Genomic DNA, 24,243 nt, shown 5'->3' on the forward strand with positions numbered 1-24,243 from the left:
CTGAAAGATTTAAGACTGATTAGTAATTAGTAATCTAAGATTTTTATAAAGCTAATCTATAAAAGATTACCTTTTATAAAGGCAATCTAAGATTTTTATAAAGCTTTTGTTATGTATATACCGTTTTGAAATTATATCGTGACCTTCAGAATTGCTATTCCCTGAATGACTGTATGATGATAAGAACATAAGAACAGCCCCACTGGATCAGGCCATAGGCCCATCTAGTCCAGCTTCCAGTTTCTCACAGCATCCCCACCAAATGCCCCAGGGAGCACACCTGATAACAAGAGACGTACATCCTGGTGCTCTCCCTTGCATCTGACATAGCCCATTTCTAAAATCAGGAGGTTGCACATACACATCATGGCTTGTAACCCGTAATGGATTTTTGCTCCAGATACTTGTCCAATCCCCTTTTAAAGGCGTCCAGGCCAGATAGATGCCATAACCACATTCTGTGGCAAGGATTTCCACAGACCAACCACACGCTGAGTAAAGAAATATTATCTTTTGTCTGTCCTAACTCTCCCAACGCTCAATTTTAGTGGATGTCCCCTGGTTCTGGTGTTATTTGAGAGCGTAAAGAGCATCTCTTTATCCACTTTATCCTTCCCATGCATAATTTTGTATGTCTCAATCATGTCCCCCCTCAGGCGACTCTTTTCTAGGCTGAAGAGGCCCAAACGCTGTAGCCTTTCCTCATAAGGAAGGTGCCCCAGCCCAGCAATCATCTTAGTTGCCCTCTTTTGTACCTTTTCCATTTCAACTATATCCTTTTTGAGATGCGGTGACCAGAACTGGACACAATACTCCAGGTGTGGCCTTACCATAGTTTGTACAATGGCACTATAATATTAGCCGTTTTGTTCTCAATACCCCTCCTAATGATCCCAAGCATAGAATTGGCCTTCTTTACTGCTGTTGCACATTGGGTCGACACTTTCATCGACCTGTCCACCACCACCCCAAGATCTCTCTCCTGATCTGTCACAGACAGCTCAGAACCCATTAGCCTATATGTGAAGTTTTGATTTTTTGCCCCAATGTGCATGACTTTACACTTACTTACATTGAAACGCACCTGCCATTTTGCTGCCCAGTCTCCCAGTTTGGAGAGATCCTTCTGGGAAAGGGTTTTTTAAATGCTGTACAGCTTATACTGCAGCACTATTATAAGTGCTTGAAGTCCCATTGTGGTCAAGTTGCTTCTGAGTAAATATGAATGGAATCAAGCTATGTCATCCAATTGATCCTTTGTTAATTTAGATGGGACCTTTAAATAAACCTGTACATTTCCTTGGAACCTACATATAAACCTTTTTTAGATGAGAACATTCCAGTGTAACAAAGTGCTTTCACTTCCAGAGGCATTATTTAAATCCATCCTGAGACCTTAAGCAAGCCAAGATGGCTAATCCCTACTTAGTCTGTCACACTAGAGACTGAACATAATTTGTCATTATTGCTACTCTATTGTGAGAAATACCATGGTGCATAAAATATTATTTGATTTGCGAGAGGGATAACTTATATCTAACCTTGTAAGATTTTAATTCACCAACTGTGAACCTTGGCACATCTGTGGGAGTCCCCTGGGCCAACCCTTTTTGTTCCATGTGCTAAGTATTTCCCTTTTAAGACACATTACTGGTGCTTCTTAAAAATATGTATAAGGAATTTTCCAAAAGAGACGCACAACAAATACAGTATTATTAATTTTTTGTCTAACATGTTGTTGTATTAAAGTATTTTTTCCTGTAATAGTGAGAAACCATTTTCATAATATATATTTTGCTTTATAGAGCTGGACTTTTCTTGATCAAACAAGCTTCAACAAACTGAATGCTTTCTATGTGATAAGAATAGATTAGCAAAGCTAGGTTGCATGCAGACCACTAGCAGAGCAGTGTGCCTTGAACAGAAAAAGTGTTCCACTTGCATTAGTTGTCTCTATATGAATGGAAGGGGGCCTTGCACATAGCTAATGGCTGCCTCCAGTCATGGAAGAAAATTTTGGACAACAGAGCATCACTCTGCTAAAGCTCTGGGTGTGACCCCTTGCTTGTTTTGCTTTATATTCTGGAAAATATCATTCCATTTTGAAACACTAATATTAAATTAACTTTAAGACATACAAGCCTATCTTTTATGTCATGACATGCAGGATCTGTTTCCCCAAACCATCAATTGTCTTAAAGTTCAGCAAAATCTTAACTACATTAATGCTGCAATATGTTTCAAAAATTTGGAATAGATTTTGTCAAGAAAAGCCCATATTGTTTTGGGTTTTTAACTATTTATAATTAGTTGTTTTATGTGACAGGTGGGAGATTCAAGAAAGAGATAGTGGTTGATGGACAAAGCTACCTGCTGCTGATTAGAGATGAAGGGGGTCCTCCTGAGGCACAGGTGAGCACTACTGTGTTTAGTGATTTTTTTTCCAAATAGATCTGAAACGTGTGACTTACTAGCCTGTTTTCAAGGGGAAAAAAGGGACAGCTCAACAACAAATGATTGATTGCATAAATGTGTGTGTGATGGATGCTGCCTGTTCAGCAGCATCAAAAAGAAGAAAGATTACACAAATGATGATAAAATGCAAAACAAAGAAGTAATTCAATTCAGATATAATGATGATCGGACTAACTTTTTTCATTATCCTTATTGAAGAGGTTAGATTTCATCCTGTAATTGCAAAGTCCTTACTGGAAAACTTTTAAGTACCTCTGGAATCTTCATTGCTTCAACATGGAATTACAAATGGGATCAAGAAATGGTGGAATTATAATACATTACAAAAACCTTGTTGTAATAGAAAATACCAGTAAAATACACAAATCAACAGTACATGTGGGAAGTAATAAAAAGAAATCAATCGCAGTATCATATATATCAACCATTTTCAACCACTGTGCCATGGCACACTGGTGTGCCACGTGTGGTCCACAGGTGTGCCACAGGAATTTGGGGGAAGATCATTTATTAGTAGGGCCAATGGGGTTGTGAGCCGCCCACTGGCAGCAGGGTGTGCCTTGTCAATTGACAAAAACCTGATGGTGTGCCTTGACAATTTTAGTGCCTTGTCAGTGTGCCATGAGTTGAAAGGTTGAAAATCGCTGATATATATCGAGACTGTAGATATTGGTTTAATAGTAATTTTTTAAAACCCTAAAATGAGCAATTGCCATTTCTAATCTGAGAACTCAGCTAAATAGATATTGGGTATACTTTGCATTGCAAAAAGATATGGGCAGCCCGATCCTAACCTGTGCTGAAACAGGCAGTTCAGTTGGCCTGCCCCATATCCAGTGCGGAGCTTTCCCTGTGTTGCATGGCATCTACTCCAGTGGGGCTACTTGGATCTGTGCCATCGAAATCTGTGGTGCAGATCCAAGCAACCTGGTGTAAGGCTGGGGTTCTTGAGAAGGGGGTTAGGATCTGGCCTTTGTGCCAGATCCTGGTACTGCCCCCCTCCCAGAGCTGGTCTGCCCACTGGACCACCTGCTGCTCACCCTCCCCCTGCCCTGGGATGTCCCCATTGCACCTTCCTCCTTCCCTCCCCAAACCCCCACACCACCTATAGAGGTCAGTGCAAACTTGCCTCTTTCTGTTGACATGGGGGCCGGATCTGGACTTGTGAGTCAGTGCGCATCCTTGTGCCAGTCCAGCTGGATGAAATCTAAAATTTCCTTAGTGTAGAATGGATGAAGGGAATAAGATATTTTTATAAAGACATTTATGTGCTAGAACAGTGGTTCTCACACATTTAGTACTGGGACCGACTTTTTAGAATAACAATCTGTCAGGACCCACCAGAAGTGGTCGTGACCAGAAGTGACATCATCAAGCAGGAACATTTTTAACAATCCTAGGCTGCAGTCCTACCCACACTTACCCAGGAGTACATAAGAACAGCCCCACTGGATCAGGCCATGGCCCATCTAGTCCAGCTTCCAGTTTCTCACAGCAGCCCACCAAATGCCCCAGGGAGCACACCTGATAACAAGAGACCTCATTCTGGTGCCCTCCCTTGCACCTGGCATTCTGACATAGCCCATTTCTAAAATCAGGAGGTTGCATATCATGGCTTGTAACCCGTAATGGATTTTTCCTCCAGAAACTTGTCCAATCCCCTTTTAAAGGTGCCCAGGCCAGATGTCATCACCACATCATGTGGCAAGGAGTTCCACAGACCAACCACACGCTGAGTAAAGAAATATTTTCTTTTGTCTGTTCTAACTCTCCCAACACTCAATTTTAGTGGATGTCCCCTGGTTCTGGTGTTATGTGAGAGTGTAAAGAGCATCTGTCTATCCACTCTGTCCATCCCCTGCATAATTTTGTATGTCGCAATCATGTCCCCCAATCATGAGTAAGTTGTTATTAAAAGGATATACAAAGTAGCTTGTTAAAAATACAGGTCTGTAACATTTCCCCAAATGCAGTCACATACCATGGTAGCATCAAGTCTAATATTTTAAAAATAAGTTATTGAAATGAATGAGGACCCATATGAAATTGGCTCACAACCCACCTAGTGGGTCCTGACACACAGTTTGAGAAACACTGTGCTAGAGAGTGGCTCACGGATAGATTTTGAAAAATGGGCCTGTAGAGAAAAGCTAAAAAACCCCTAACTTTTAGAAGCATATTTAGGACTAGAACCAATCCATATAACCCATCATGAGACCTTGTCTGAGAATTCTTGATGATTGGGGGGTTTCTTTTATATCCTCCTTGTTTTGACAGAAACCAGGCAAATTCTAGTTTCATCAGCATGGGTCTTCTGTATTGTTTGTCTTCTGTTTTGTCTTTGTCTGTTTTGTCTTGATTATAAAAACAAAGTGTGGAAAAATGGTTATATGTACAGAGTATAGTTGGAAATGCTATCTTCATAGCTTTTCTGTTTCATTTCAACACACCTCCACAAAATTTTGGTTAATGGAGTATGCCATAGTAATAAAAATTGCATGATAAGTTTAAACTGCAAAGAGAAAGCAAAACAGGAACAATCAGTTCTGTGAAGATGAAGGCCTTCGCATGCATTCCTGCTAATTGAACTTCTGATAACTGGGGAATGGAGAGCAGAGTTTCAGATACAGAACATAACACATGGGCAACTTCATGTTGGGAAAATAGTCCTTGAGGCAAATTGTTCCCAAGTTGTTTATCATTAAAGAAAGGTGCAAAACAAGTGATAGCTAGTCTATTATCAAATAAAAATGTTTGGTAGCTAAAATTGGTAAAGGAAAATTAGAAAAATCCAAATGTACCAATGCTTTGATCTGTGGTGGCCATTTTTCACATGACTATTGTGAATAATATCAACTCTGTAAAATAATTTAAGAAGTTGTTTCACATTTGTAACCATCATGTAGCTTGACTATGTTCACCTGTGACCTCTAGTAGAGAGGCCCTTGATAAAGGCATCTTGTATATACTTGTAGCATATCAGTGGGCTGTTTGAATACAGAACAGATGGTTCAGGCTGTGCTCCTTCAAGTGGATAAATATGAGTGAACAGGAGATGTTCAAGTTACCAAAGTACATGTAATGTACTGCAAAAACAGGGATTGATATTTCAAGTACTGGTTGTGCAGAATGTTCTGGCCTAAGTAGCCTCCCTGCAGAAGCTTTGAGCCCTCACAGAAGCCACTGCTGAGGGATGGGGAGCTTGGCAATAGACTGTGATGCTCTGCTAGGGAAAGCAGGGAAAGGGGGGGCGCTATCTGGAAAGTGTAGTTCTCTGTGCCACATCTCATGCTGTTTTCAAGAGTCTCCCAACCCTCAGCAGCAGCTATAGGCAGAGCTTCAGGGAACTTTAGTAAACTAGAGGAGGTGACGGAGGATGCCATGCTCTGGCACATACTGTTTTGCCAGAGATACTCTGGATGCTATCCACCTATTGTACAATGGTGTGCCTATTGCCAAATAGCGTTGTGAGTCATGTACAGGTTGTCTCATTATTCGAGAGGGTTCTGTTCCCAGAACTCATGTGGATAGCAAAAATCACATTAAAGCAAAAATTAAAATCATTTTAAAAAACAATGTCCCTTTGCTAGATGATTTTAAAACAGCCTTGCTGACCTTTGTGATGTAAGACAGAGTCATTAGGTAGACAATCCATGAATTAGTCTCTCTCGAGGTGCTTAGAAAGGCTTCACTCTGAGGCACCTCTGTTCACCCAGAGCGCAGTGCTGGGAAAGAAAGCAAAGTGATTATCGTTCTTTCACATGATCCAGGGGAAGGTAGGGGTTGCTTGCCTTGGAGTGAAGCTATTCTAAGTGCTTGGAGAGAGAATGATTGATGGATTGTCAGCTAGCTGCCCTCTCTTGCATTAAGGAGGCTACTGTTAAATGACTTTTCCCCTTTAATTTAAAGGGCCTTTCTCACTGCATTGAAATAAAACTACGGGTGAAAAATCTGTAGATAATTAGGTTATACCTCTATTGTGATTATTGAGCTTGGATTATATTAGGAGTTAAGGTTGCATAGCTGCTTTCAGTGACAGTTTTCTTACAAAAATGTCAAATCTTCTGTTGGATATAAATTGATGGTGATTTAGATTTTTGTTTCAGTTACATAACAAGCCCTGCTAGATCAGACCAAAGACCCATCTAGTCCCACATCCTGTTTCCCACAGTGACTTACTACTTGCTTCTAAGAATCTCCCAAGCAGTAGATAAAGGAATACTTCTCTCCTTTGTTGTTCCCCTGCACCTGATTTCCAGAGGTTTTTCTTATAATTGCCTTTGATCCTGGAGGAGGCAAACAGCTAATCTGACTTGTTCCCCATGAATCTTTCTGATTCCCTTTTAAAATCGTCTAAGTTTGTGGCTATTGCCTCATCTTGTGGTGGTGAATTTCATAGATTAAACTTCTGCCCAGCCCACAGGAGTACAGATTTTATCCCTGTTGCATATATGCAACGTTGGGCAGAAATGCTTTAACCTATGTGCTGTGTGAAGAAATACTTCCTCTTGTCTATTCTAAATCTCCTGCCAATCAACTCCAACTTGATCGTAAGTGGTGCTTGCTTCAGAAATCCTCCTCTTAAAAAAACTAAACATGATGCTCTGATTTCATTAAATTATACTTGTCATTGTTTTGCAGTTTGCCATGTGGGTGGATGCTGTTATATTTGTCTTTAGCCTGGAGGATGAAATTAGCTTCCAGACTGTGTATCACTACTATAGCCGTATGGCGAATTATCGCAACACTAATGAAATCCCTATGGTACTAGTGGGAACTCAGGGTAAGTGATACTGTTTGTGCCATGCATTCTTTTTTAATCATTTCCTTTACTCGTTTAGCCATTAAGAAACCTTTTGAGAAAACTATGTCAATCTCTCTCTCTGTTACTGAGAGTATTTACCTAGAACAATTATTTCCAATAATTTTGCTCTAATTTCTTGTTTTTTGATCAAGTCCTTGTTTTCTACCTGTTGAAGGATTGATAAGAGCTCTGAGCTCTTGCTACAACAGCTCTTTGTTTACAGCAGTAGTAAGAAGTTGATTAAATAGTGGTAGCTGGCGAGGTACTTTGCTAGGTGAAACTGTTGGCATTTGCTGCATAGCAATCGAGGAAGGAAAGAAATTCTTGCATATGCCACCATTTGCTGGGGAATGCCAGTGGCATGCCCTAGTTGGCCTGGCATGGGCTGCTGGCACCAACAGGGATGGCTTTTAGATTTCGAGCCCTCTGGGGACAGGGAACCACGATATAAACCACTTTGTGAAATTTTTCTTTAAAAACAGCATATAAATAATAATTATGCAGACTGCAAACATGCAGTCTTACCTTGTGCTAGCTGTAGCACAGCTGCCTCCTGTCATGTAGCATCTGTCTTTAAAAATTCCCCAAACATCTCAAATTCCGCAATCCCACATGGAGTAAGCTCCATTGTTACTGTTAAAAGCATATGACTAGTAACCTGTTAAAAGTAGAGATCTGTCACATTTCCCCAAATGCAGTCACATATGATGATAGCATCAAGTCTAATAACCCCTTTATCTCCAACCATCCAGGTATCTATTATGCATGCCATCTAGAATTAATGGTATTCTAGATACCTATTAATAGGTATCTATTATGCATGCAATCTAGAATTAAATCCTGGATGATAAAGATTTCATTATTCACCAACCAGGCAGTAAGCAACAGTGTTTTAAGGTCCAGAAGACTGTTCCCAAGGCTACAAGAACAAGTCTGGTTAGAGGCAGAGTCAGAAGAAGGTTTCAAGTTTATCATATCCCCCAAACAACATGCTCTGTGCCTTCTACTACTTACTGAGCACTGGACCCCAATTTCTCCCTACCCTCACCAGTTCACTAACATGCATGGTAACTAACCCTTTCAGAAAGGCCAGCCATCATACCCATAGTCAATCCATTCGATCAGTCTCCATTTTCTCATTTTATTGTCTAGCCTAACACTAAGTTCATGATTCAGATGTTTTTCATGTATTGTTTGAAATGCCCTTGAGGGCCATTGGTAAGTTAACTTTAAGATTAATGGAGAGGGAAGTTCACCCATGCTTGTAAAACTTGCCCTATTGGATTCTGTCATGCAGTGGCAAAAACTTGGTAGATTTTAGGGGGGAGAAAGCTATTAAACTCGGATGGACACAGATATGATTATTGATAGTCTGCTCAGCTAAAATACTGCAAAAGAATTTTTTTCCCAGCATTTGAGAGTAAAGGTACTGGCTACTGTATGTGCTATGTGCTCCTGCACTTAATCCCATAATTCCTATACCTTAAAACAGTATACCTTAAAAGAATGTCACATATACTTTTTAAAAAGATGCTGAGGAACTCTAGATGAGATTAAGAGCTCACTCCTATGTATGTTTATTTAGAAGTAAGTCCCACTGGGGTCAATGGGGCAATCCCAGTTAAGTGTGCGTATGATTACAGCGCAAGATTTTGACTTGCTAACTTCCTAACTTTTTTCTTAAGACATTTTTCAAGTCAGAATTTTGCATCTTGGCTTAAAGGATTTGCTGAAAAATTATTTTGCTTTCTTTGCAGATGCTATAAATTCCAGTAACCCGCGAGTCATTGACGATTCTAGAGCACGGAAATTGTCAAATGATTTGAAGAGATGTATCTACTATGAAACCTGTGCTACCTATGGGCTGAATGTGGAAAGAGTCTTTCAGGATGGTAAAGATAACTTTTCTATACAGAGTTTTGCAATGTCCAATTAAAGGAAGTCTTTAGCAGTGTTCTTGAATTGACTGGTAAGAATTAAAACACCACCTCAGCTGAATGCTAGGTCCATGTTCGCTCCAATGCTATTCTCCTATGTTATGTTCATACTGTATGTATAGTCAAGGACAGTTCAGTTGCATCATATATAAAGCTAGATTCAGATGTTTCAAAAGTTGCTTTATCTGTTCTGATTAGTAATGTATGTTTGTCAGTAGGGAAAAAACATTTATAAACTGCCCCGGAAATAAGAAAAGTGGCATTAAAATCTAGTAAATAAGTATACCACAGGTTGTGCTTTGTTATCCACAGGGGTTCTGTTCAGGAACCCCTAGTGCAGTGGTTCTCAAACTTTCTGGGAGAGTTTGAGAGCCACTAAGTCTTTGCGAGGGAGGGAGAGAAGGCAGTGTGGGGGCGGTGGGAAGGCAGCGACGCGATCCCCAGGATCGTGCCGCTCAGGGGGGCTGCAGGGACTGGAATGTACTCACCAGTCCCTGTAGCAGCCTTCCTGGGGTGCGGCGAGCCCTGTGTGAATGCCTGTAGGGCTCCCAAGCCGCTTTGATGTGAAAGTGGAGCAATCGCGCTCCACCTCTGCAAAACCGGAAGTGGAGCGCGATTGCTCTACTTTCACTCCAAAGTAGCTGGGGACCCCTGCAGTCTCTTGCGCAGGTCTCCCTGCAGCCTGAGAAGGCTGCTGCAGTGACTGGTGAGTACATCCCAGTCCCTGCAGCCCTGTTAGTGGCGCGATCCTGGGGATTGCGTTGCTGCCTTCCCCCCTGCAGAGGGGGCAGAGACCAGGTCCCTCAGATTGGGATGTCTTGATGCTCCAGTCTGAATACCACTGCCCAAGTGAATAAAAAACAGTCCATGGATACCAAATCAGTGGAAAAATAGCTTTAAAGACCCACTTACAGGTTTCTTGCTCCTGTATTGTCACCCCAGAATGCATTGGTGTAGACACTGTACTGCGATGGTTCTCAAAATTTTAGCACCAGGACCCAGTTTTTAGAATGATAATCTTTCTGGGACCTGCTGGAAGTGACATCATAAAGCAAATTAAAATAATTATAATTAAAGTAAAACAAATTAAATAAGGAAAAGCCAGCTCTGTTCCACCAAGTGAATTTTCTCTGTAGCCTATCTGCAATAACAACCCTCCCCCACAAAAAATCAGTAAGATTTTCAGCCCTACCCAGTGCCCAGTTCAATTTAAGTTCTTATATTTAAATCATATCACTGTCAGGAACCATCTAGCTTTACAAGTCTAAAAAAAAAAACAAATTCACCTTACCAGCTCAATCCTCTGATTTATTCTTGGGGGGGGGGGTGCTGCCCACTGAGGCATTTGTTGAGCTCCACTTTCATCAGATTGATACCATTCTGGTGGCTTTGCATTCCTCTGTACCTGACCTGACCCATCAGCCAAGGCACATTTGCTTACTTGTGAGCAAGTGTAAGTGAGTAAGTGTAACTTAGTTTCAATTTCCATAGGGCTCAATACATTTGTCAGCTTGGAGGGAGGGACTTCCTTCTTGGGTGTTCTTTAGGGGCTGCATTCATCAGATCAGGACCATTATGGTGTCGATGGATTCCTATCATTCTGCCCTTTCCATTGGACTAAGGCAAGTTTGCCTGCTCATGACTAAACACGCGATATAATTCAGTTTCACTTTCCATAGGGCTCCATGCATTTGCCTTATCAGTTAAAACTTCGCGACCCACCAACAAGCAGGTCGTGACCCTAGACACCTAGATGAGGTGAATAATGGAATCTAATGGAATGAAATTATAATTATTTAACAGCGCCTAGGTTTTTAGTGCTTTTTTGGTTTTTGGATTTTAGTGCTTTCCCCCCCCTTGTTATAAGGCATTTAAAGGTGAACCTCGATATCAGTGGTGAGTCACATCAGTGCATACTGAGGTCCCACCTGTATAGACATGCTTCCAGCGTCTTGGTTGGTAGGTCTCCTGTCCACCTCATCCTCTTTCCCTACTTCCCATGCACTCAGAAAAAGGAGCTAATAGTCAATGTTTACTCAGATGTGTGTTCTGTGGGGTTCACTCCCATTTAATTGGCCTTTCACGCTGTCTGGGGAAAGAAGGACGAGAAACTGTAACTGGGCTGTACCCCTTGTCCCTCTCCTTGCCTGGTCCTCAGCACTTGCAGTGATCTCTGCAAAAAAGCTTATTTTATGTGGAACAGCTTCCTTGAGAGCAGCAGCTGGCACAAACAAATTTCTTTTTTGCAAAGATAGCCTCAATGGCTGAAGATCAGATGAACTGTGAGATAAGAGATGCAATGACACCTTCTCCCTTTCAGAAAGTTAACAAGATGCGTAAAGGTTGCAATCCTATCCACTGTTACATGGGAGTAACACAATGAGTTTATAGCTTACTTTGAATTAAGCATGCATCATGTGAGCCTCTACCTGCTGTTTGGAGAAGTACAGCATAGCCACTGGCTTTACATGTTAGAAAGAGCTAAGATAATCTCTTTTAAACACCAGCTATCATTAACATCATTGTTCCAGATTGTGTACTCGTAGTTGGTGCAGAGACTTCACTATGAGAAGAACAATGCAAGGTTGAATTATTTTTCTTTTGAAGCTAGATATAGAACAGTGTGGCCAAGATGGTGTAGTGGTTCTGGAATGGGACTGATGGCCCAATCCTGACTGGGCTAAGGTGCTGGCGCAGTGTGCATTGCAGTGTGTTTTACAGTAATCACAAAGCAGCCTAAGAAGTAATCTAAATAAGTGGAATGTGGATAGACATCTTGTAATATCTATTATGTAAATTTCAATTTCAATACCGATAATCCTGAATATTTCTTGGGGACATGCAAATATTAATAGCCCACTCTTCAGAAACTGTCAGCACCATCCTAACTTTCCAGCACCAATGCAGTTGTGCCAATGGGGTGCATGCTGCATTCTGAGGTACAGGGTAGTCATGGAGGCCTCCTCAAGGTAAGGGAGTGTTTGTTCCCTTACCTCAGGCTGCAGTGTGGCTACATCAGTGCTGGAAAGTTGGTTCGGATTGGCTCTGTGTGTGCGTTTATGGTTGAAATGGGTCTTTTGGCTCCCTCTTGTGGTAATTCTTCTCCGATCTGAATTGCATCTGTTTCCTTTGTAACCTTTACCATAATTGACTGATTGAAATGAATTAAGGAAGGGCAAGGGGAAAGAAGCATTTTATGTTTGTCTCCATATTTGTTTTCTTAGTGTTTGTGACAGTCTCATATTTTCTTATACCAAATCCTTGGCTTTTTGGCTGCAGTTCACCTTGCATGATTCCCCCACCCCATTTCAGTGGGAACAGAACATTAATGCAGTGTGCATTCTTCCCTATTTTGGCAAACTAGACCAAATTATATTGCAAAAACATACTTTTTTGTTCCTTAGGTGAATGGGATAAATAACATTAGGTTTCCTAAATTAGTGTATACAAGTTATCTTGAACAAAGTAGTTTTTTTTTTAATTTTACTTTATTCTTTTCATGATTACTGTAATTTACTTCTCAATTACACCTTACATTCAACATACTTGTACATTCTGCAGTTGGTGAAATTTGGAAAATATTTTAACACAGATTATATTTCATCTGTATTATCTATAAAAGTAAAATGAGTGAGACAAAACCATAATGATTGTTTCAACTACAGCAGAGGTCTACAATCTCTGGCCGGGTGGCCGCATGTGGCCCTCCAGAGGATTTTATCTGCCCCGCAAGGTTCTCCAGCATCTCAGAGCTAGAAAATAGCTCAAAAGGCACACTTTCAAGTTTCCCAAAATGGGTATATACTGCATTCAGCTACTAGAGATACTGAATGTAATGGGAAGAAATTATTCCAGTACATTGAGCACCTCTAGTGGCTGAATGAGATATAATACTGATGCTGGGAGATCTGGAATATACTGTAGATTCTTGTGAATATACCTTTCACAGGGTGAAAAATATTTGCCAATAAATCAAATAGATAATCACTTTGCCTTATCTCCTAGGTCAGGTCGCTCAGGGAGCAGAGCTTTTCAACTCTGGAGAATTTGCTTTTCAAGCAGCATTGCTTTTCAAGCCATACCAGAGAAACAGTGCAGAGATAGAGAGCCGTTAATCTCCAAGGCAACCCCTGGAAAGCTTCAGCCAAAGTTAACTTTTTCACTGCTCCTGAGATTGAATTCCATTGAATTGCAACAAGCCTCCTTTTCTAAGCTTAGCAGAGCCTGCTGCAGCCTCATTCCATTTTGCGAATGCTTGTGTTTTTCAGAAGTCAGTTTTTTTAAATACCAAGATGTAATTCTTGTTTCCATTTGAAACAAAGTCCCAGGCTACAATTCAGTGCACCATTAGTTAAGAATAACACCCATGGAAAGCAATGGGTCTGCTTCTGAGTAAATAGTGTTGCAACTATGTTCAGCTGCACTTACATTAATTCTTATAGCTTGTCTCTCTGCTGTGAATTGAACTGTGCACTCCCAGTTATGTGTCATAAGTTGTATGTTATATCCTGAGTTTCTGGCTTAACACACCAAGCACCTAAAAGAAGGATTTGATTAATGGTTCTCCTGCAATAGTTCCCAACCTTTTTCACTTGCATACCCCTTGGCAGCCCATTCCATAAATTGTACCTCTCATATTAGCTAAAGGTTTGTGATTAATATGAGTTATATAAGCCCTTATCTCCTCTATATGAAAACCCATACGTCATGTATTCATCACAGTTTTTTCCTTTTTATCTGTTTGAAGAACTGAGCACTATGCCTTTGCACTGTTTTGTACCAGAAGTGTCCTGAGAAATTCTTGGTGATTGATCACTTTCCATATTATGTTTCAGCTTTTTTATTGTGCTGGTTTTCAATCACTGATTCATACCTGAATTGTTGACCAAAAATTAGCTGTTAGTGGGGCTTTCATAGCTAACTAGTGATCTCCCTTTCTGCCTTACTGACCCTACAAGGCATTCTGGAGCACTACTTGTCTTATTCTGCCATTATTCTTTTTCAAGCACCCCTAAAGGTCCTGTTGAGTGCCCCTGGGGGTATATGTACCCCAGCTTGGGAACCACTGTTCTACTGGAATGTCGTTTGCAGTGCACTTAGTATTTACAAAAAGGTTGTGAAGACCAGAATTTAAAAAGTTAAAGAATAAAAACTTATCTTATGATCTTTTAGTATATATTCATTAAATCAGAGATTGTACAGTTCTTGGGTAACAATTACTGGTAGGTTATTTTTCAGGATATGGCCTCAGGTAAAATCAGACAAAACTATAATCAGACACCCCCTAAGTTTAACCCTGATGTATCAGAGTCATAGAAAATTCCATGTTTTTGGTTCAAAAACCTGCTCTCGACTTATCTGTGAAATTGACTTATAGACGGGTATCTGCAGTGAATATAAATTAGAGTTAATGTCTGTGTTAAACAGAGCAAAAACTGAGACATAAACATGTTTGTGACTTGTGTTGTAGGTTGCTTGTTGCTTTTTCAGAATTTCCCCCCTTTTCTTGTGCAAGTCAATTTTGCCCTCTGCTCTCCTCCTTCCACCCACTTACTGTATTTAATCAAACACTCAGCACATTGGTGCTCCATGTTTTTATTATCTTTTTTCTGGCCTTCGACACTGTTTCAGATATACGATGCAGCCTTCGTTCTGAAAAGTTTGGAGACCCCTGAACTAGAGCTGTTGATGTATGCTGAAGAATTTTAAAAATAGATAATTATACTTGCCTTGCTTTGATCACACCCATGTGTTCTGGTCATTTGTGTGCAGGGACATTGCAAATAGGCTATGACCACCTATTTTTTCACTTGGTATCCAGTACTGAAAAAATGCTGCTTCTGGTTGCGGCAGTTGCATTTTTTCTACCAGACCAAATATCTGCTGATAAGTCTATCTGTCATTAATTTGTCTTCAAGCCATGGAATCTGTTTGTTGTGTCAATGAAATATTGCCACTTGAAACCTTTTGTCAACTGGGATAATATGCAGATGTTTACATACAATACTCAATTAGTATTGCTAAATATTGGAGAAGTGTTTACTTAGTTTTCATTTGAAACATTCTATCCATTGAGGGACCAATCTCTCTAGTACAGTTATAGGAAGCTTACTCTATTCTGTGATAGTCTATAAAACTCCCTTCATTGTGTCTTTAGAGTTTTGCAAAATGCAAACTGTTGTGGTACTTCTGAAATACCCTTGCTGTCCTTGTGCTCACCATCTGGCATTCAAAATCTCACTTTCATTTTTTGTCTCTCTTTTTTGACTCCCAATAAAAGAATTTCTCTACAAGGCTTTGGATTTTTATTAACTATATTTGTAATTTATTGTTTGAGTAAAATTGTACTTGTACTTTCACACTTCATAAACATGCCAAATAGTACCATTTCAAATGTTAACTTGTTATTGAGAATATTTATATGCTGCTTTTCAAAAAATACGTTCACAAAGTGGTTTACGTAGAACATGAAATAAATGTGTAGCTGTGACCTTTTTAGTGGAATGCTCCTGACTGTAACCAAGAACCTGAAATGACATGCTGCCCTCATTGCTCATTAGTAGACTAGTCAAAGCTGGACCCAATTGGCCTCCTTGAAAGTTGAGTGTTTGCAATGCCACGTAGTTGAAAGACGTTGGTGGCTTGATTAGAAACACTTTGTTCCAGTATATTTGTCTGGAACTTAAATGTCCAGAACCTTTTAGACTTCTCCCTGCTCTTCTTCATGATCCTTGACATTGCTATGCATAAATGCACATTAAAAATAAAACTTCACACATGTCTGAATTTGAGCATGAGATGTGAAACATGGCTTGTTCATCTTAACTCCTTTTTACATCTAATTTTACAAGAGCCTTTTTTTGTTCCCTGTAATATCTTCTGCTGTCTGATTTTTTTTGAATTTTTTTTACATTAATATGTAGAAAAAGCATCTCCTCCAAGCATCTCCAGTTTCTCTTTTGTGTCAGAATTGAGGCCAAGGCGCCATGTTTTGCACCTGATTGGTACCTGAGCACCAATCAGAAAGGGTTAGAACATTGTTTCAACCCAGAGGCAGCAGCGCTTCCTTGATCTTACGGCTTTCACCCAGTTTTTCCTGTGTCCAGGGGAGTGTGCCATGCATTCTTTTCATCAGTTTCAGTGGGAGTCTTTAGGCTTGGCAGTCACCAGTTGAAATGGAGTGGTTTTTTGTGTTCCCTTTTCAAAGGTGGAAAGTTTGTAGTTTCCTTTCACTTTTTGCAGTTCATCCCTCCCTCTCTTTTTTGTGTTTCATTTCCTTTAATTTTCACATTCCTACAGCCTCCATGTTGTTCCCTTTACACCATTCTAATGCTTGGTTAGTATCCCACCCTCCCCCTTTTGAAGGGGGGAAAGTTTCCTTTCACTTTTGCAGTTCACTCCACCCCCCTTTTTCTGTGTTTTATGACTTCAGGCTGGTTGTTCTTTCCTTTTGGTTGTTTGTCTTGCAGCACTGGGGTTTTGTTGTATGCCTCTTCATAAAGGCAATCCCCCCTTTTCTTAATTCTATTTCCATTTTTTAATTGTGTCTTCAGTCTGGTTGATTTCTTGGTTTTTATCACACTTGTATCAAGGCACACTTGGTACATTGGTTTTTGCTTCTTCATAAAGGCAATTTAGTTGGTCATCAATTTAAAATACGAGGTTGATTAAGCTTGTCTATCTTAACTGGGGGACTTATGAACTGTCTGTTAGTGCTGGAGGACTTCAATGTTCATGCCAAGGCCCCTGGGGTTGGTGCAGCTCAGGATTTCATGGCTGTCATGACAACCATAGGCCTGTCCCAGAAGATCCTGGCCCCAACACACACAGCAGGACACTTGTTGTGGACCTGGTGTTCACAGCTGAGCAAGGGGGTGATGATCTGGAGGTGGAGGAGATCACTTCCTGGAAAGATTTAGGTGTGTTGCAGCTTCATACCTTTGCATAGGTGGGGGACCATATTGAATAGTCTACCCCCAGAGGCTAATGGATCCTGCAGCCGTATTTGGATCATGCAGACCTGGCCACGGTGATCCATGCCACAGTGGCATCAAGGTGAGATTATTGCAATGCACTCTTATGTGGTGCTGCCCTTGAAGACAGTTTAGAAACTGTAATCAGTGCATCATGCGGCGGCCCCTGTAGTCATTGGAGGTAGTTGACTGAACTCTGTTGGACTGCTTCTCCAGCGGCTGCACCTGCTACCCATTCATTTCTGGGCCCAATTTAAGGTGCTGGTTTTGACCCTTAAAGCCCTATACAGGTAGGGGCCAGGGTGTATAAAAGACCAGGGTATCTATTTCCATATAGTCTGGCTCATCCCCTTAGGTCATCGGGGAAGACCTTCTTACAAGTGCCACCACCAAGGGAGGTGCATGAGGTGGCGGCAAGAAGAAGGGACTTCTCAGAAGAAGGCGGTAAGGGCCTTCTCAGTCATGGCACTGTTGTTATGGAGCTCCCTTCCCCTTGATCTGCGAACTGATCCCTCTCTGGAAACATTCCAGCATGGCCTGAAAATATTTTGAGGCCTTCAGAGTTCTTGGCCTTTTGAAAACCTGGTTTTTTACAGGCTTGGGGTTTTATTAAATTGCTGTGGATACTCTTTTTATGTCCATGTCCGATTGCTGTTTTTAAGATGCTCTTAATTGTGATGGTTTCAATGCTTCAATTGATTTTAGTTGGTGTTTTTAATTGTGATTTTACGTTTTTGTATTTCTAGCTATGTTGTAAGCCACCTTGGGTCCCTTCAGGGAGAAAGGCGGGAGAGAAATACAGTAAACAAACTGGAGGGTTGGAAGTGTTTCCCTATAAATAGTGAAATTGATTTAAAGTGCGTAAATATGTACCAAGAGTATTTTGCTTATGCTATTTTTTTAACATTCAGAAATCAATGTACAGATTTTTAAAAAGACAAATTTGTGAATAAATATGTCCAAAAATTATATAATTTTAATTAATTAAATTTTTAGCACCCCCTTTCACTTTCAAGTGTCCTGTTTTGGATGACAAATTATATGGTCACCCTAACTAGAAGTCTTAGAAATAAATCTACCTGTGTGGATTGGCTTTTGGGATACTTCTGAGTTTTTGGCATCTGTGTAGAAATTGTACCATAATATCTGGTACTTGGTTTTGAACTTTATCTGGTGTTGAATGCTTTGCTTTGCAGTGGTGGAGCAGAAATACTGTAGCTTTAAAAATGATTTGTTTAAGCTCATGTCAAGCAGGGAATGGATTTTGTGTAACTTCAGTTGTTTCTGTATAACTGTTTCTGTCCTTCTAGAAATGGGCTCTATTGAACTTTCGCAATGAAATATACTTTAACTTTCAGTAATGTATATTTTTAAATACATAGTAACAAGAGAATATTGCAGAATGAACTGCTTTGTCCCCACAGCATAACTGTAGTCATAGTTGACTCAATATGAGTTGGCTTATTTAAAGAAAATCTATGGAAGCTGACTGTGAACATCACCTGTGTTTTCAAAGGTTTAGAGTTTAGAATTAATATTGTGGTAATGTAGCAAGTGGTCACTAGGGGACGGTGCAACAATAGCAAAGGATTATTTTCACTTCTGGAGTGTGTTCTCTCTTTACTGTTCAGTAGGCATAATAAAACTAACGCAGTGCTTTAAGAGACTGTTTAGAGTTGCAATAAGATACACTCGATAAAGTAAGCAAAGTTACTGGATCAGCAGTACATAGAACTGGCGGTAAGAATGTTAACTCTTTAGAGAGAAGTGAAGTCTGGTTCACTTTGGAGTAAGCCTGTGGAATCCAGGGAAGTGACCTCCAAGTAAGCACAACGAGCAGTAGACTGCAAATGCATGCGTGGAAATCTAACAACTTCTTGCATTTCTCTACTCCAGTGAACTAAGTTAGGCATAACAAAAAGATGTGTGTCCTTTATTTTAAAGAAGCCAGAGAAACTCATTGTGGATTTTGTTTACAATCTGTCTGGAAACATTTGGGTTCGGGCCTTGTTTCTTTTTTTTATCCTGAAATTTGTGAATGGCTTCCATATGACTGCATGTGTTATAAGAGCTGCAGGAACCAATGACTGCACATTGGCCGTTCTCTGATGCTGTCCTGAATTGAGAGAGCACTCACCTTTTGAGAGAAGGTGGGTAAGTATCCTTCTGGAACAAAGAGACCCTCCTTTCTGAGACACTTAGGCACAGTAACTTGGGTAAATGGGTGGCTGATTGTTGCAACTGATGAAGGGACCAGGAGTGTAGTCTTTCTCGTCTTTTCTTCTCCTGCCAGTACTATGTACTTTAGAGAGTTAGAGGGCAATGCCACAATCTATAAGGTGATTGGCAAAGGTAGATATGGCGGTGGAGGTTGGGCAGGCCGTTACAGGAGCAAGGTTGGTCAAAGGCAGACCACCTATCTTTCTGGCCCTTCCTCCTCCTCTGTTGACCTTGATGGCCCTAATTGCTGCTCTGCAGACTTGAAACTGCCAGGTCAGTGAATAGTAAGACCAGCCTGACATATAATTTAATCCTGGAGGCGGACACTGACCTGCCTGGTATCATGGAAACCACTATGGATAAGGCTGGAGGAGCATCAGCCTTACCCAGCAGTGTCCATTGGGTTTCTGTGTGCTACAGTAGCCAAAGCACCAAGAGCAGGGTGGTGGTGACATATTAGTCTACTGGGAATCCATCTCCCTTACTAGGTGCCTTGTCCCTCAATGTGTGGGTGTCTAATGTCTGTGTGGCAGGATAGGACAAGAATTCTGCTGGTGTTCTGATCAAGTTGACTCTTTGCCTGAACTAGCTGGTCTTGATTGTGGCATTGGAATGTCCCCAGCTGATCATGCTGGGGGATTTTGGTGTCCATGCTAAGGCTTCCAAGGTACGTCTGGTTCAGAATTTTATGGCTGGCATGACATCCAAAACAAATAGTGGCCCTAATGTATGTCACTGGGCACACTTTGCATCTGATTTTTCCTGCTGGTCTGATGGAGGATGACCTGGTGGTGGAGGAGATTAAGGTTTCTCTCTTGTCATGGACAGATTGCTGCCTGGTAAAGTGTAGCTCGATGGTGGCACCTAACCTCTACAGGGTTGGGTGACCTAGTGCTATGGAGGGACCCAAAGACTGATGGATCCAGATAGTTTCCCAAGGGTTTTGGGACAATTTCCCTTCTACTAGGGCTGGCAACTAACACACTGCTCTGCTTGACTTCTAGAATGGGGAAATGGCCAGAGTCATGGATGAAATTGTACCTGTGTGACTTCAGCTGGGTCATAGAATCCAGTTAGCTCCTTGGTTTACCGAGGAACTTCAGGTGATGAAGTGGCTTGGTAGACATCTAGCGCACTGTAGGAAGACAAATCTGACTGAACTCAGACAAGATTACAACTTGGTGCCTATTCCATGGCAGTAATGGCAGCAATGAAGCCTTTCTTCTCTGCTGCTGAGTGTCTTCTAGTAGGACTTGTTGCATGTAACAGCTCAGAAAAATCAGGGAGACTCTCCCAATGCCTGCTGTGCTGCTTTCATGAAGCACTTTGAAATAAAGCTGCTCAGATTTGACTCAACTTGGACTTAATCCACATCGACCCAGTCTATAAATGTGGGCACTGTCCCAATTATTTGGGATTCTTTTCAGTTTATAAAACCTGAGAATGTGGGCAAGATTCTCTGGAGTGCGAGATCTGCTGCTTGCCTTGCTTGATTATTATGATCTGCCCGGGGGGGGGGGACGGGGGGGACGACAGTTGCCTGAATTGATAGGAGGATAGTAGATTCATCTCTCAGGAAGAGGCTACTGCCAAAAGCCTTATATGTGGTGGTTCACCCTCTTCTGAAGAAATCCTCCAAGGGAATAGCAGCAAGATGCAGGCCCTTTTTTGTTGTGGCACCACACCTCTGGAACCAACTACCAGAAAACTGGAAGACAGTCTGCTTTTTATATTGCTTCTAGAAGGGCTCAAAAACTAACTGCAGATGAGTCGACCTCACAGATAAGTCGAGGGCTGATTTGAGCAAAAAAATATAAATCATTTTATATGATTCTTGGACAAGTCGGGGGTTAAACTTGGGGGGGGGGGTGTCTAGCTATAGTTTTTTTCTGATTTTACCCAAGACCAGATCCTGAAAAATAACCTGCCAGTAATTGTTACCTAAGAACTGTACAGTCTCTAATTCATTAAAAATATAGTAAAGAATAAAAATGTATCTTATGATCTTTTAACTTTTTAAATTCTGGTCTTCACAACACTATCAGAGTAAGTGCACTGTAAACAACATACTATTAGAACAGTGGTTCCCAACCTGGGGTACATATACCCCTGGGGCACTCGACAGGACCTTTAGGGGTACTTTTCTGAGAGTAAGCCCCACTGAAGACAATGAGACTTCTGAGTAGACAAGCATAGGCTTGTGCTCTGAGCAAGAGAGTTAGCTGCATAAAGCATGGAATGGCATATTGGAGGTGGGGTGTATGAGGATAGTGAGGGGGGTCTCCCCTTCATCAATGCTGTGTCCCTTTTCTTTATTCATCCATCAATTGATTCAACAAAAAAGGAGGGGGGAGAACAGAGTATGAGAGGGATTGAAATCCCCCAGCTTGAAGCCAACTGTTCCCAGTACAAGATCCTGTGATCCTCCACCCCACCCCATGCACCCACCCACCTCCTCTCACAAAGTGCTAAAGTCAGGCTCCCAAAGGTATGGACTGCAGCTCCTCCATGCTGTGATCCCCCCCTTACCCCATGCCAGGCACCTTGTGGCTGGCTGCGGCTCCACAGCATGTGGGCCGCCTCGCCAGTGTGCACTGGACACCCCCGTGACTGTTCTGTTTTTACGCAGGATGGAATAGCCATGGCTGGGGAGAAGCTGGGCAGCTAGAGATTGAGCACGACTCCCAGGATGGCGCTAACCCCAAGCCTCCCTCGTGCCAGCCTGGCTCCTTTTGCCCAGCTGGCTTCTCCTTCAGCAGCACTTCTGTAGGGTGCTCCTGTACAGGTGCACATTGTGGGGCAGCTGCTGCTTCCCCCTCCATTCCTACTGCAGCCATGAATGGGTTCCGCAGCGCCAGGGTGTCCGTCCTCCTTAGGCCCGGTGAGGGGTTGGGCAGGCTGGGAGCGCTCTGGGGCTGTTTGGACCACATGCAGGGGGTGAGGCACTGCAGGGTGCGGTGCGCGCAGCCGAACCAAGGATCCGCCTCTGCTCCGAGCGACCTCGGAGATAAGGTGAGGTAAGGATCTAAACCTGATTTATTGTCAGAAATTGTAGAATTTTTCTACAGTACTTATTTTGCTTGGCATTTGAGGAGGGAAGAACCTCCTAGGTAGCATTCTTAACGTCTGTTGCTGTTTTTATATCTTTTAACTCAGTCCTGTATTGTTTTTAATGGTTTTATTCTAATGTTTTTATTCAAATGATTATCAACTGTATTTTTTAATTTTTATATTTTACACCACTTTGAGCATTTTCTAAGCTGTATAGAAATCTTCTAATTTTCTGAGCTGTATAGAAATCTTTTAAACAAGTAAATAGGCCCATGAGGCATGTTTGATAGCGGTAAGACCATAACTTCATAGCATCAGTCCCTTCAGAGAAGAGAAAATGGCGATCTTAATTAAGCTGTGAGTAATACATCGGAAATGTTAATATCTCGAATACAACAAATGAAAGTTTTAATTACATGTAACTAATACAGTATTCTGCTGTACTCTGGTCCCTTTTCTGCAAACCAATTGCTGTTTTGAGACTGTCTTCAATGATCTAGAATTATTTCACTTTTTATGAGTCAACATGAGTCACACTGACTTTGTTCTGTCCTGAAGGTAACTGTTTATTACAGTGGATATTTAAATCTTCTGATTTAATAGGGGCAATTAAACAGTAGTTTAATTTCCATCACGTTAACTGCCCTAGGAGATAATTGCAACGTAAATGAAGATAAAATTGTTTTAATACAGTAAGAATTGTATCTGTCAAGAGTTGAAATTACTTCAGTTTAAAATTACTTTTAAAATCAGAGGTGAAACTTGAAGTGACTTGTGGCTTAATCTTACTATATAGCAGGGGTGCCCAAACCCCGGCCCTGGGGCCACTTGCGGCCCTCGAGTCCTATCAATGTGGCCCTCAGGGAGCCCCCAGTCTTCAATGAGCCTCTGGCCCTCCAGAGATTTGTTGGAGCCCACACTGGCCTGACACAACTGCTCTCAGTGTGAGGGCGATTGTTTGATCTCTCATGAGAGCTGTGGGATGAGGGCTCCCTCCACTGCTTGTTGTTTCACGTCTGTGATGCAGTAGCAGTAGAAAAGGAAAGGCCAGCCTTGCTTTGTGCAAGGCCTTTTATAGGCCTTGAGCTATTGCAAGACCTTCATTCATTCATATAAGTTCATCTTTAATATATTCATTTATGTAAACTTATGCAAATTTATTCAAATTTTAAATGTACATTAATTCTTTTTTTCCCCCTGGCCTTTTCCTCCTGGCCCTAGTCGGAACACAGTGTCAGAGAGATGATGCGGCCCTCCTGCCAAAAACTTTGGACACCCCTGCTATATAGTATAGATAGGAAAATATGAACTTCAGTGTGTAGGGTATTCTCTACAAAGGAATAATCTCTGAGAATGCTAGGATTAGAGCATGTTTAGAGTCAAACTAGTGAGATTTGTTACAGAGCAATTCAGACCACTGACAGATGCAGTGGCCCCAGCAGGGCTACCGCTGCATCCAGTGGCCCTGTGGAGGCTGCTGGAAGTCTCCCTCGGAGGAAGGGGATGTTTGCTTCCCTTCCCTGGGTTAAGGGCACAGGACCCGCAATGGGGTTTCTTGAGTCTACGCTGGCTATTTTGCTGGCAGAGACTGGAGACACTCCGTTTTGGGCTTTGAGCCTGCCACAGAGGATAGGATCTCTGCTGGTCTCACCCCCTTCCTGGGTTGGTTCCTCCCCCCACCCTGAAAAACTGCACCACTGCCTTTTATCCTGGTGGCCGCGCATCATCCTTCCAGTGCTTAAGCCCAGCACTGACTGTCACTGGCCCAGTATAGACACTCCCT

At 41.6% G+C, this 24,243-nt stretch overlaps 1 protein-coding gene across 5 annotated transcripts in view; it reads left to right on the forward strand.

The window, feature by feature from the left end:
* The window catches only part of AGAP1 (ArfGAP with GTPase domain, ankyrin repeat and PH domain 1), a 389,814-nt gene that overhangs the window by 86,471 nt on the left and 279,100 nt on the right, over positions 1-24,243 (forward strand). For all 5 annotated transcript variants that reach the window (XM_066637277.1, XM_066637250.1, XM_066637243.1 and 2 more), the window contains 3 exons: positions 2,327-2,412; positions 7,117-7,258; positions 9,037-9,171. In XM_066637277.1, coding sequence (XP_066493374.1) covers positions 2,327-2,412; positions 7,117-7,258; positions 9,037-9,171 — 363 coding nt within the window. The remainder of the gene's footprint in view (positions 1-2,326; positions 2,413-7,116; positions 7,259-9,036; positions 9,172-24,243) is intronic.

This window comes from Tiliqua scincoides, chromosome 1, assembly GCF_035046505.1.
Source record: "Tiliqua scincoides isolate rTilSci1 chromosome 1, rTilSci1.hap2, whole genome shotgun sequence".
NCBI classification, from domain to species: Eukaryota; Metazoa; Chordata; class Lepidosauria; order Squamata; family Scincidae; genus Tiliqua; species Tiliqua scincoides.